The sequence below is a fragment of the Hippocampus comes genome, unplaced genomic scaffold, assembly GCF_001891065.2.
Source record: "Hippocampus comes isolate QL1 unplaced genomic scaffold, H_comes_QL1_v1.1 scaffold68, whole genome shotgun sequence".
NCBI lineage: Eukaryota > Metazoa > Chordata > Actinopteri > Syngnathiformes > Syngnathidae > Hippocampus > Hippocampus comes.
In genome coordinates this window covers 6288650-6303410 of record NW_017805625.1, presented here as the reverse complement: position 1 = coordinate 6303410, position 14761 = coordinate 6288650, and the positions used below count along the sequence as shown (strand labels likewise).

The following is a 14761-nucleotide window of genomic DNA, read 5'->3' as shown; positions in this document are numbered from 1 at the left end:
AGTAAAATTACTCAAAGAGCCGTTAAAAGTTAAAGGCTCTACTGCGTGTGTCGAATGTCTTTTTTTAGTCGAGTTTTTTTCAGTTTTACTAGTGGATTTAGTGTCTGGTTGTGTTGTGATGCCGTCGAGTGTTTTTTGGCTCCTCTGGACAATTAAGTCGCTGTAATAGACGTTGGCATTTTTTTCCAATGAGCTCACGACGAGATGAGAATGAACGTCTGACTGAAAAGAACATAAACAAGCCATTGGATGAGGCCCTGAGCGAGACCCATCGTACCTTGAGAGGCGACAGGCCGTCTCCTGTTATTTTTCCTCTCAGGAAGCCTTACGTGGAAAATGACCAAATTTAATTTGAGAACATTAATTCTATTTATTCAAAGGAGGAAATGAGGTGCTGAGGCAAGGGAGGAGCCAGCGGCTTTCCACGCAACAGAAACCAAACACCTTCGAGCTGCCGGGCTCTGTAATCGCCGCCCCCACACAAAGAGCTTTTCTCACCCCTCTCTCTGTTTATTTTGTGTTCAGACATTTATTTTGTGTAATTGTGCGACTCAGATACGGCAGAATGTGAGCAGCGGAGGGAAACTCTAAGAAGGCGGTGGGAGGGGGAAACATTTACACAGTCGCCTGACCTTTTGGTGAACCTTTTCTCCACTAAGTAGGCCAAAGAAGGTTTGGAGATTTTTAAAAAATGCTCCAATTTTCTTTTCTTTTTTTTTTTTAACCTCCTCTGAATCCTTGAGATTTGTCCGGCTGTGTGGGCGTTTACAAAGACGATAGACTATATCTCTAAGATGTAACAAGGGTCTGCCAATTATGTTTTGATTGTGTGTACGTTATTAGTTACAAACCTGGCATGGCTGTATTTAGAGACCCCGATGGTGACTATTAAAAAAAGCAGTAGCCACTAGTGACTTTAATTAGTGTTAACAAACAGACAACATAAGCAGAACCGTTTTCTCATTGTGTTCCAAATGTCATGAAAGGAGCCCAGTGGAAGGCGATGAATCGCACAGTAACTCACACTGAATGTTCGACGTACAGACCAGCTACAAATACAGGTGGACGGCTTATTTTAGAATGTTAAGTTGTTGAACATTTACAATGTTCATTTATGCAGTTGTGTGTGTATCAAATCAATATTTCAACTTGAAATGAACTGAATTGCCATCAATCCGTTCCATTCCGTTTTTGATAGAGAAAAATCGCATGGTAACGTTGGGTCAGTGTCAGTGAACTTCGGGTGGCACGACAGTGGCCTCGGGCCACTGTTAATGTGGAACCCCGTATGGGCCTTCTGTAAAATGGTGTCAACTTCTCCAAGGCGTTCCCTAATTGCAAACTTTGAGCTGCATATTTCTCCTAAATTCCACGAATGAGCAAATCTACCCAAACAATTGATGGGCGATTTGCATATTGTTACTTTGCAGGATTGTTTCAGTTTCTCTGAATGCCTTGAATACTAACCAGAGTGCCAGACACCCTTATTGTCCCATGAAAGATCATCAGGAAATGGTCCCATTTCAGCTAATTTCTAAAATCTATTAATTACAAAAGTACCTTTGTTCATCTACGGTACCTATGCAAGCAATATATCGAAAAATCCTGCACAATAAACCTGTTGCCATTAATGCAACCGAATAAGTCATGGCTTTCTGCGAGGATATCAGTTTGGTGTGTAATTAAAAAAAAAAAAAGATCATGATTTATTATTGTTTGTGGTGTGCTGTGAGATTTGTCTCAATAATGGCTGGGAAACACTTCCTTGATGCATAATCATTGTTTTATGTGCTGGATCATACACATTCCCATTTAGGTTACTACCCTGCTGCATTGCACTGCTTATTATACAACTAGATATGTTCTAATTTGGCCATTGTTGTATGTAAGTACATAGTCTCTGCCATTTTATATGTCCACGGGGTCACGTAACGTGTAGAAGAAACAAAACATTCATATAACCTTTTCAGTTTTCTTTTGCGTTGCATATGTGTCTGGGGTATTTAACTCCTCACCCCCATTGTGTCCTTTGCTCAAACTCTCGATTGAGGCCACACCAACGCGCACCACCCGAAGATCAACAACATCAACTTGTATTCAAAGTGATAAAGACTTTGAAACACGAATCTCATGTTTCTTCAACATATAAAATTCCAGGTTACTACATGAAAAGCAGTTACACTCCGCTTCTTCAATGACATATTCCACAGACACAAAATGCATACAACACTTCATAGGTTGAACGTGGGATGAGGATGACAAAGTGACTTTCAGCCTCTTTTACACAGCGATTACCCAATCCTATCTTCAAAGTAAGTTCGCATAACAGCACTTTGATTGTTTACACAGACTCTTATCTATGACGAATTGCCGCCGCTTTCATTCAGTGTTTTCCGTAAAAGCACGTGCATCCAGAGCGCATGTGTTTTGAAAGAAGTACTCTGCTGTTTTAACTGTCCCATTTCAAAAACGCTGTCCAAATCTGATGGAAAGAAACGTAAAAGTTGCAAAACACCAACCTAAAGTAAGTCTTAATCACTGAAATGCGGCATTGCTTTTTGATGACTGATCCAATATTAGTTCAAATGCCAAAAAAATTACTTAACATTAGTATTGTTGTATAGCAGCATTACCCTAATTTGGCTATGTGCACAATGGAGACATATGTGCCCTGATTCTGACTCATTTATCTTTTGCCCATGTGTAACCAATTTTATCATGGCAGACGAAATGAACAGCAAAGCTGATTTTTATTCATTCAGGGGGCCCAGGCCACTTCTTGTAGTGTGTCGTCCTCGAGATCTGATGTTTTGAGATGTGACTGCGGTTTCATTGGCCGAGTCGCATGCATCAGACCTCGACATCACGACGTTAATCCAGTCGGTACAGCTCAATTCTGGCGCACAAGCTGAGCGATATGAGTCACTGTGTCTTGACGCACAAGTCCTGAAGAAAGGCGCTGACAAATGTAATAGAAAAAAATCAAGATTGAGATGAAATTGTTTGTGAGCACGCTTGTAACTCAAGACATACAGATCTCAAATCCTCTTTCCCCACTGAAATATGAATGGAAATGGCATTAATCAAGTCCACACCCTATAATCCACAAACATTTTTTTATTGGTTTTTTATTTTATTTTAAAGAAATATAGCACTCTACGGCATGGAACTTGACAGAAACATAGACTAATAACATCATTAAAACGAATTTAAAGCAATAAACAATTTGTGCATCATGATTTCATTGTGCAACTCCTTCTGGTGTGCCACTTTGGCCACCAGGGGGCAAGATAGAACATCCATTGGTATATACACAAAGAAGATGGTCACAACTAACAATCTTAGTTAATTCATATTAATTTTTGCAAATGATAAAGAATATATAATATTAATATCATGTGTTGCAGGAAAATATCTGTTGCGGAAAGAGTTACAACACAGTGACATCAATGCTAGTTTCGTTAGCCCATCCATGGCATTTTGCATTGTGTGTTACCATTATACTACCGGACTTTTGGCAGACAAAATGATGGGGTGTTTGATTAACTACACAACCTGTAACGCTCTTTGTTTTATGTAGTTTTCCAGTCAACTTAAACTGTGAGTGGCAATAAAGCAAGAACCGAGTCTCTTTTTTGAGATATTGTTCACTATATGCCAAACTACTGCTTGCTGTGAAATTCATGACTGCCATCTAGCACTCACAACTTAAATATATGTTTGCAACTTAAGACAAAAAAAATAATACTTATAATAAATCGGACGATCCATGGCTTGTGTCTTCAAAACCTTGCAAGTCGAGGTACCATTGTGATTGTCGATGTTTTATGCAGTGTGTTGTCTGGGAGGTTGGCATTGCTTTTCATTCATTACATAAAAATTGTGATGCTATGTGTGTTCAATTTATAAATTGCAATTGAGTATTATTTAAAAATAAATTGCCTCCAATCTAGTGACTTGTGATCGTGTCTCTCCAACAGATGCATTGAACACGGCTTCAAACGAGTGACGTCAAAGCAGACGTCTTCAGCGTATGCCCATCACTTTACGCCTGTCGTACAATCACACTGGACTCTGACAGCGTCATTAAAAACTAATGTGAAACAACCACACAAAAATATGAGCACAAATCTAATTTCAGTACTCAGACCTGCATTTGAAAACTGCAGTTCAAATCCCAAGTTTTTGCCCATATACGACACCTTATTTTTTTCATAAAGAGTGAACAGTTCAATTCAGATTTTTTTAAAATCTGACCCAGGCTTCTTTTGTATGTGGATATAAATCAGATATGTATGTGATGCATCTGCAGTATGAACGCTCATCCGTACATATCCAAACTACACGCCATCAATATGCACTCCGCGCCAGCATGAGGGAGTGCTTGGGAGGGATACGACTGACAGTCATCTGTGAATCTGCAAAGTTCTTTTGAGTAAGGGTGCTGTCTTTATATTTGACTTTAATGTCATCCCACTTGAAACATGGTGCATAAAGTGTACATTTGTGGTGGTAGTAGTAATTCACCCAGGCAGACAGTTCATTTATTACCCTCAGCAATGACGTGACCTCATCTTTAGTAGACGTCTCCATAAAATGAGGAGATTGAAGGAGCGTCGCCTGATTTCTCCAAAATATTCCTACCTCCTTTACCCCCACCTTGCTACTCAAGTGATATGACATGATAAAAAGGTGAGCCCCGACATGTAGGACCATATTTACTTCCATGAACATGTGCCACGTGATGTCCTGCTTTGTCCGCATGCGTGTCACATTACGGATGTGTTCCATTCACATTAGAAGTCGCATTTATTGTTGTCATGTGAACGAAGAGATAACAAGATCGGAATTGACAAAGAATACGTACATAGATTACGTTTGTCCACTCCATTTAAATTCCAGATTTTCTGTCCATTGCAGTTAAAATACTGATTTTCTGTGCACAACGACCTTTCAATTCAGTTCATACGTCAGCGCATAAGATTACAAGCAGGAAACTGTGTGGAGTAACTTATCTGGCTAGAAAATGGCACTGTTGTTCAATGCCAGCTATTTTTAAACAAGTGACAATGAACACCTGAAAATAATCCACTTTGATCATTTATGGAAGAAAGACAGAACAAGAGTTAACAAATCTCACAAATAGACAGTCGAATATATTATGAGTGTGCGTGCGTGCGTGTGTGTGTGTGTGTGTGTGTGTGTGTGTGTGTGGCATGTAAAGCAGACAATTGAAACCTAATGCTCATGCAGACACAAATGTTGACTTGACAATAGCCAGGCGTTGGCCTTTATCACAGGAAGACAAAATGTCACTATACATTGTAAATGTCTCTTAAAGGTTCACCAGTTCAGAATGAGAGCATATGTACATGTTCAGAAAAATGCTTTATGAGGGGAAATATTTTTTCATCAATGTGGTCGGATGGGAGACCGGATGTAAGCGTCCTCTGAAATTAGGGGAAACGATTCAAAGACTCCACAAGAATCAATCAAACAGAACCATCTCGGGTTTTCAATTGCGTTTCAATTGCTGTTGAATGTTTTAAGGAGTAGGCGTCTTCACACTGGTTTCAAAATGTCACAATGTAAACAGTATCCACAGGATTCACAATTCTGGGAATAAAGTAGTCACCATGGGGTTTTTTCCCAAGGGGTGGGGCATATTCCACTTCCAAAATGGAAACACACGAAAAACAAAGTTTGCCAACTTAGCCGGTTTGTAACACTCGATGAAAGAAGACGAAAAGAGGGAGTTTGTGATCACGTCTTTAGAAACTCGCGCTTGTGCTCTCGCGTTCACGCGCGGCGTCCGCACACAAGTTGCTGTGCGCTGGGGACTTTTCCCCACGAGAGTCCGTCAAATCCTCCTCCACATCCTGCCCGTGTCGCTCTCCCGCGCGAGACGCACACATACAGTACTCCATGTACACGCAAGGCGAGTGACGGCCACCACGAAACGCCACCCCGCGACCGAGTGGTTCGGACCGGGCTCGGTCCAAACCGCTGTGGAAGCTGTCGGCGCTCCGCCAAAGTGAAAAAGTTAAATTCAAGTGGCCTCTCAAGGACACTGCAGTCCACCGTCACCAGCCTCTCCGTGGCGACGCGCGCGGGCGGGCGTGTTGCCCCGCGAGGTGAAGTCGAGTCAAAATGGTGGAAAAGCGAGAGAGACTTTTACCTTTTTGCTGTTTCTGCTGTTAAAGCCGCTGTACGGGTTGATTCCTGCCCTTGGCGGTACGGAGAGCAGCATTTTTTTCGGCGCTATGTCCGGAGCGGCGAGCACTGCCCAGGCTGCCAGCTGACGTCAGCAGCTGGGGAAGTGAGTGCCTGGAGTCCCGCTGCTTGACTGCGAGTGGTGCTGCTGTTACGGGACACGATCGGAGGAGGGGAGAGGAGAGCAGGGGAGGGCCGAGCTGGGTGAGGGGAGGGCAATGCTGCTCCCGGCGGTCTCCTTCGCACGGCTCCAGGTGGTCCTCTGCCGCTCACGGTGGGATTACAGTGTTCCCCCGCTACTTCGCAGTTCGGTTATTGCGGATTTACTCTATCACGGGGGTTTCATTTGGAACCATAACTTAATCTATTGGGAATTATTTTGCAGATTTTCTTGCATTATTTCCTTTCTAAATCAGATCAGTCAAAAAAGTGTTGAGAGACCGAGACCGAGGCTCGTTGCCATTAAAAGCCCTGTTCCCTCATCATGGGTGCCTCCGGAAATGTGCTCCAAGCACACTATTTCACACAAACTGTTTGGAAGCTCAAAATTGAGTTTGTATGGGGTTTGGGCTGAGATGAAGTGACGTCAGAACTTTAGTAGCGATTTTGTCGGCTAAAACAACACAGTTGAGTAAATCTGGCTTGTTCAAAAGTGATGAGTAGGAACGGCAACTGTGTCAGGCTATCAGCATCAAAGTGTGCTGAGTTATGTACATCTATGGCCTTTGAAAAGTAATCCTTCCATCCATTTTCCGATCCGCTTTATCCTCGCTGGAGGTGCTGGAGCCTATTCCAGCCATCTTCGGGCAGTAGGTGGGGGGACACCCTGAACTGGTTGCCAGCCAATCGCAGGGCACACAGAGGCGAACAACCATCCACGCTCACACTCACACCTAGGGACAATTTAGAGTGTTCAATCAGCCTGCCATGCATGTTTTTGGAATGTGGGAGGAAACCGGCGTGCCTGGAGAAAACCCACGCAGGCACGGGGAGAACATGCAAACTCCACACAGGCCGGAGCTGGAATCGAACCCGGTACCTCTGCACTGTGAGGTCGACGCGCTAACCACTCGAACACCGGGATGCCTTGAAAAGTAATCCTGCAGCTATATAGGCCTATACGTTTTAGCAGCAGTTTGTGATGGCAATACAAATGCCCCAAACACAGTCTGGAATAAGATAAGATAAGAAATCCTTTATTTGTCCCACACTGGGGAAAGTTACAATATAATGTGTCATAATGAATATGAGTCAAGTCAACCTTTATGCCGTGACACACGACCAAGAACAACCTCAAAATAAAAATGTATTGATGTCCAAATATTATTTGGTATTTGGGAAGGTATGGATTTTGATGTTGGCCTTCTTGCTGCATTGGCGGTATGTTCCTGTCATGCAAAGTATGAACAGGTCCTGCTTGACTTCTTCTCGCCGACAGTTCATGCAAATAACCGGGTACTCGAAGCAGAAATGCTGCTTCAAATATTTATGGGAACCAAGGTACCTGAATCACACTAGGACTCATTTTGGTGCCCCAAAAATGGTGTAACGGAGCCCAGTACATTAGGCGGTACAGATGGAAAAAGTTCAAGCTCTTGCTGCTTATTTTAGGCTGAAATATCTGCTTACAAACTACTAAGGGTATGCATATTTACACAAACGATGATTTGATATGGTTTTCAATATTTGGGGTGTCAACTGATTTGAGGACGCTTCGAGTTGAAAGTGGAACAATTGAACTTGGTCCGACTCAGTGGGATTAACGATTCCATTCAATATGGTACGGCTCAGTTTGAGAGGGTATGATGCAATGAGGTTTTTTTTTTTGTCAGACTGGAGAACTAAAATGGAAAATAAATTTATGGAAACATTGATTGATTTTATTTATTTATTTTTTTACTCTTCACGTGCAGGTGAGGCTCTGCCTCCCCTAACTCCCGCATTGCAAAACCATCCATGTTTGGGTCAATTAAAAACTCTAAATTGTCCACAGATGTGAACGTGAGCGTGAATACTGAATAGAGATGCAGGTTTGATTTCAGACTACGAACCCCTTGAGCACCAATCCTCTCTCCCCAGCTCAAAAGGTGCAGCACTGCTTGTGTGCCTCATTCACTCTGACATCTCTCCTTGCATATTTGGGGTGTCAACTGATTTGAGGACGCTTCGAGTTGAAAGTTGAACAATTGAACTTGGTCCGACTCAGTGGGATTAACGATTCCATTCAATATGGTACGGCTCAGTTTGAGAGGGTATGATGCAATGAGGTTTTTTTTTTTGTCAGACTGGAGAACTAAAATGGAAAATAAATTTATGGAAACATTGATTGATTTTATTTATTTATTTTTTTACTCTTCACGTGCAGGTGAGGCTCTGCCTCCCCTAACTCCCGCATTGCAAAACCATCCATGTTTGGGTCAATTAAAAACTCTAAATTGTCCACAGATGTGAACGTGAGCGTGAATACTGAATAGAGATGCAGGTTTGATTTCAGACTACGAACCCCTTGAGCACCAATCCTCTCTCCCCAGCTCAAAAGGTGCAGCACTGCTTGTGTGCCTCATTCACTCTGACATCTCTCCTTGCATGCCTGCATATGTGTGATCTCTTCATGTGCAGCACAATCCACTGTGAGTTGAATTTCCCCTTGAAGGATTAATTACCCATCCATCCATCAACCCATGCATCCATTTTCTTTTCAGAATAAGATGGAGGCGATGCCAACTGACTTTGGGCGAAAGGCAGACTACACCCTGGACTGGTTGCCTGTCAATTTCAGGGAACATCTAGAGACAGGCAAGCAGTCACACTCATATTCACACCATCACTGAGTGAGAAATGAACTCACACTGCTTTCACCGAAGTCGGGCGAGTGTACCACTATGCCATGAGTTACCCACTGAGTAGAAAAAAAAATGTAAAAATGAAAAATTTGTTTATTCTGATCACCAGCATTTGCAGACATTTGACAGCCAAAGTTGTGGATGCTGAATTCACTGTCACCATATCATTTCTTCACATAAATATGCACGCATATGCATATCCATACAAAAAAACGAGAACGTGTACATTAACCACCAAAGGACACATTCTCATCGCAGCCATTTGGTGCAGTTATACACCACTACAAACAACATCCACAGTAATATTGTCCATGTCTGCCTGTGCTATGGATACTGTTCATAACTGCAAAAGGGAGATGTAAATAGAATATGTGTCTCGTTAGCTTCAACAGAAATATGCACGTTTGTGTGTCACTGAAGTAGGACAATGATCTAACTTGTCATCCACACTCTTGTGCAACGAATGAGAGCAACTGATAGCCAAAGGTCACTCACATGATTCCATCTCCTGTCACCTTAAATGAACCAGCTGCTGTTCCTACTTCTGTGAACAATTCATTTTACAGCGCAAATGGGATACAAAGCATTTTTTTGCGGAAGCCAAAACACGGAGCCAGTGAAATACCTCATGGGATCTTAAAACATATTAAAAGTGTGATAGATTACACATGTAAACATTTTTTCCCCCTCACTTTTCGTGACAAGACTAGCCTAGACCAGAACATTCGTAAACTGACTGGAAGTGAAGAGGACTCACATTCCAAGCAGAAAGACTCCAGCTTCACAATTAGATGTGTTTTTGTCAAAATACTCAAAGGATCAAGAACTACCCCCTTATTTTTGTCTAGCTAATATGATCCTGTTTTGAGGAGCGATAGTATCTCAAATTGGCCAAATGCTGGCTCGATGAGTCACTTGTATCTCAAGGCACCATTGCATTTCCCTTTGGTCAAATGATTTTAAAATGTGAATAATTTGGCAGTCTTGGAATGGTGTTTTATTTTTCACTCGCATTACACATTTACCATGAAAAGAATCAGTCAACAAAGTTTTTGAGGGGGGAAAATGTGGTGGGTTGAGTCGAGTGCATCTGGTGCCAACTCTAATGATGCCCTGTAGTTCCTGTGAAGGTCACGGAGAAAGGTTGTTAAACGCCAGACACACACACACACACACACACACACACACACACACACACACACACACACACACAGAGTACTAAAGCTAAGAGACTTAGCGTTGGCGCGTGAATGTCCTAATGTCACCTTTCCCATCGTATTCAAGCTTGTTTTGTCAGAGACTCTTGGATATACTTTTACTTCTATATTTAAAATGTCTTTTCACTTTCTCCTGTTGCTCCAGATCGGCCAGGAGATGAATCCCCGGGCAGATGGCGGCTGAAACCTGATTCCTCAAATGCAGTGGCATTCAAATGAATCACCACAAGGCAATTAATTCAATGCCTTGCAAAGAATCACTGCAGATTTTATCCAGAAAGCACTTTAAAATAATCATACGTTTCCATCTGCCTCACATTATAGAAAGTTTTATGACATCATGACAGCGCCATATGAATAGGATATATGACATGAGAAATGATGCTTTTACGCTTAAATTAGCTCAATGGTGGGCATGACGCTAAGCCCCGGAGCCCTTTTTTACACCTTAAATTTGATTTAGAGTCTTTGCATCACGAAGGAACATAACCAATCCAGAGTTTACAGAAACAGTGAATAACCTCACTCCAAAAGCATTTAAACCATTCTTCACCACCGATTTATAGCTTTCATAAAGAACCCACTGGCAGCCTATGCTGCATGTTCCTACCCAACCTGCTGATGAGCACATTTCCGTGTCCACACCCCGCACCATGGCCACTATTCGAACAGTTTAAGGAAAAAAATGCAGTGTTTGATCAGCACAATTTGGCGGTGTAAGCAGTTTTTGTTGGCTCATGATTCCTTCAATAAAGCAGGATGTGCGCGCGGGCGTGTGTGTGTGTGTGTGTGTGTGTGTGTGTGTGTGTGTGTGTGTGTGTGTGTGTGTGTGTGTGTGTGTGTGTGTTTCATTGTTGCACTGAGCACAACCTATAAGTAAGTCAAGCGCAACCGGCCTCTTTGACAGCAACGTTGTTTGTACATCAACAGGCCCGTTGCTATGTAACCGCACCCCCTCCAAACTGAGACTTCTGGTCTGGGAATCTTATTATCGTTGAGATAGAGATGCTCTATGTGTATGTGTGTCAAGCAATTGTTGCATCATAGTTTTGGTTGTTGAACATAATTGTATTGTCCTTGTTGAAATGAATTCAATCCATCTGATCGAAAAGGCAACACAATTTCACCTCCCACATTTCGAGACCGTCAACCATAAGGACAAAAGTGTATGCACAGGAAAGGTTGCACAAAGCGTCAATTCAGTGGGCGGGAACCTTGGCGATCAAAGTGAACTGTTGTATGGGTGGGAGGAAGGGAAGCTTGGGTGTGTGCGCATGTAAATTGAATAAAACTGGTGTGGAAGGGTTCAACAAGTTCACATGTGGCTGGTGAGACTGTCAAGCTGGGGTTCAAGGTCAAATGAGTGGAAAGAGCATGAAAGAAAACAGACTTCAATGGTGTAGGAATAAAAATAAGCTGGGGAGAACTATTATACTTTTTTTTTTTTTACTTTATCAAAAGTTTATATAATTGAACTTCCAAAGTCAAACACAAATCATTCTGAGGCACTAGTTAATTTCCAAGTTGTTCTACTTTCAAATCTGTCATGATCATGTTCTGTTAGTGTCCAGCAGGTGGCAGAGGCGTTCCCGGTTTTCCTGATGCGCACCTGTCTATCATCACAATTATTGAGACTATTTAAGGACCTCATGGAGCCACGTGAAGCTGTCGGATAATTTCGCCTTTGTGCGTTTCGCCCAGATGCTCGCTTGCTCTTGTTCCGTTTTTGGCTCTTGCCTTGATTTATGTTTTCTCCGTTTTTTTGGCTCTTTGCCTTTGCTGATGTTCTTCGTTATACAAGCAAGTAGTTCTTGGTGCGTTTAAGTGTATCCACAGTTAGTTATCCACGCGGTTTGGTCTTTCTTGTACTTTTGTTACAAGCCATTTTTACTCGTGTTTTTTCCTTGCCTTGTGCAAGCGCCTTTTGTTTTCTTTGCATTATTCCTGGCTTGTTGTCCAGCATCATGATTTGTACTTTGTCTTCTTGCGCCTGTTTTTTTGTCAATGAATATTTTTTGTTCGATCCACTTTCTTGAGTCTACATTTGCATGGTCCAATTCTGTCTGGAACCTTCCGGGCGCCAGACAAAATCATGTTTTCCACAGGAATTTCTCTGTTCCGGGTTTAAATGGGCACTGACGTAAATATTGTAAAGCCTTGTTTTATGTCACGTTTGAATTAACTATTGTACAAGTGGCAATAGCTCACTCTGTAAGAATTTAGATTTGGGCTTCAGAGTCAGAGGAGACTACTACAACCTACTATGAACGAAAAAGTTTTTTTTTTTAAATGGCAACACACATGCCTGTCTGCTGGCCACTGTCAAGGTGCTATTGAACAAGGCATCATCCCCACCACCCTAGTTTAAGTGGTGCGCACCAATTTCCCTGGGATATAAAACCAGTAAAAGAATAAAATTAATCATCAGCAGACCACAGAGTTTAACCCCCCCGCCCCACCGCCCATTATATGACAAAGTTCCCAAAGCTGTTCCACAAAGCATCCCAAACTGTTCCAAATTCCAAACATCTGCTTTTGTTTCAAGGTATCTTAATATTTAAATCAACGTTGCATTTGAATAGGAAACATCTGCAGCTGAGTCACCGGAGAGGTGCAATTTGCCGCTCCCATGTAGTAAGTATGGCGCGTTGAAGATGTGTGCCAGCAGTACACCGATAAAGTGATGGATGCGTTGGCTTCACACCAGAGTAGTCAGGTTACATGTCTGCCCACCAGACCACACACACACACACACACACACACACACACACACACACACACACACACACACACACAATCACTCAAGCCTTCCCTGTGGCTGGAATGTGTTTTGGTAGGCGAGTGTGAAAGAGGAAGTTTGGGGTGGTTTGGTGTAGAAGGAGAATTGTACATATCTTATGTACACATACAATATATGCACATGTGTGTGTGACATTTTAACAGGCACAAGTAAAGTGTTTCTAGTGTGAAGTTTTGTTGAGTTCATGAATGGTAAAAAGTAAAGCATGAAATAAACTGCAGACAAACAGCACTTGGACATGATATACAGCTACGCAGTGTTATGTTAACCTGTGTGCTGAGTTCAAATGTAATCGAGGCATATGAATTCTTGGTTAAGAGCCAAAGTAAACTAGAGTAATGTTGCAGCAGACAGATAACCTAAAAAGTTGAACCACAACTCGTTATGTAAATGCCATTCTTCACATTGAAGTATTTAAAAAGTCTCCACACCCCTGTTCAAATGCAAGTTTTTGTCATGCAAAAAAAATGAGACCAAATTAAATCATTCAAAAACTTTGTACACCACATCAATAAAAATCCCTCAAACATTTTCAAGAGGTGTAATAAATATACAGTAAACAATTCAGATAAAGTTGTTGCACAAGAGTCCATATCCTCATAACTGGAAATGCTACATTCAGAATTACCCAATCATAAATTCAAGCTCATGTTAAATGGAAGGGAGCACACAACTGTCGCCATTTTAAGTGTCTCTGATTAACCACAAATAAAGTTCACCTGTTCGAGTCTTTTTCCTCCCTCCCCAGACATTTTTGTAATGGCATCTTACACCACAACCCAGAGATCTCAGCAGCTGACAGATTTCATTGTTCAAAGGTATCAGGCAGGAGAAAGCTATAAAAGAACTTTCAAGACATGAGGAACACAGTGAAGACAGTCATGATCCATATAAGGAAATATGTCATAATCGTCACATTGCCAAGAACAGACGGTACTCCCAAACTGCTGCAAAAATAAGAAGAAAATTGGTCAGGGAGGCTGCCAAGAAGCAGACAGCAACACTGATGGAGTTGCAGGAATTTCTGGCAAGTATTAGCATTTGAGGTCATGTGCCAACAATCTCCCATTTTCTTCAATTGTCTGGGCTATGGCAAGACTGAAGCCTTGTCTTCAAAAGAAAAACATTCCACTCATGGTTGCATTTTGCAAATTATGATCTAATGCTTAGTGACCGACGTGAGCTGCCTTTGTTCCCTTTGGCATTGTTCAAGAAATATATTTGATTCTGTATGTTTGCATTCTTAATTATTTGGCGGACTAATTCTCCCGCATTGTATTTTATAAAGACCGTGACAATTCTCATCCTGAAACAGAGAATCCCAAAAGCAAACTTTCCTCAAAATAATCCTTTAGAGTTTCAACAATCTCTGATGTGGACTATTTAGTCTAACTGGAAGTAACATGAGCAATGGATTTGAGGAGGCAGAAAGAAAAGCCCGGCGAAGGGGTGGGAGGGAAGGGGGGCAAGGGCAGGCAAAGGGGAGAGAGGGAGAAGCTAAGCGGATGGGGGATGGGCTGTTTGTGCATGCCTGGAATTCTTTAGGTGTTATCAGCATATCCCGCTGCATAATTGCTGGCTTCAAGGAAGAAGAAGAGGGGGAGACTAGAGTGCAACAGGGAAACATCGTGAAGCTTCCTGCCTTGACTGTGTTGACCACAAAGGAGTGGTGGTGGTGTGTGTGTGTG

At 42.1% G+C, this 14761-nt stretch overlaps 1 protein-coding gene across 2 annotated transcripts in view; it reads right to left on the bottom strand.

The window, feature by feature from the left end:
• The window catches only part of LOC109522453 (RNA-binding motif, single-stranded-interacting protein 2-like), a 34134-nt gene extending 27769 nt beyond the window's left edge, over positions 1–6365 (bottom strand). Inside the window, exon 1 of one of the 2 annotated variants that reach the window (XM_019881040.1) lies at positions 6179–6365. In XM_019881040.1, coding sequence (XP_019736599.1) covers positions 6179–6250 — 72 coding nt within the window. In that variant the 5' untranslated portion in view covers positions 6251–6365. The remainder of the gene's footprint in view (positions 1–6178) is intronic. The other variant, XM_019881039.1, reaches the window with a different exon arrangement.
• Positions 6366–14761: the final 8396 nt, after the last annotated feature.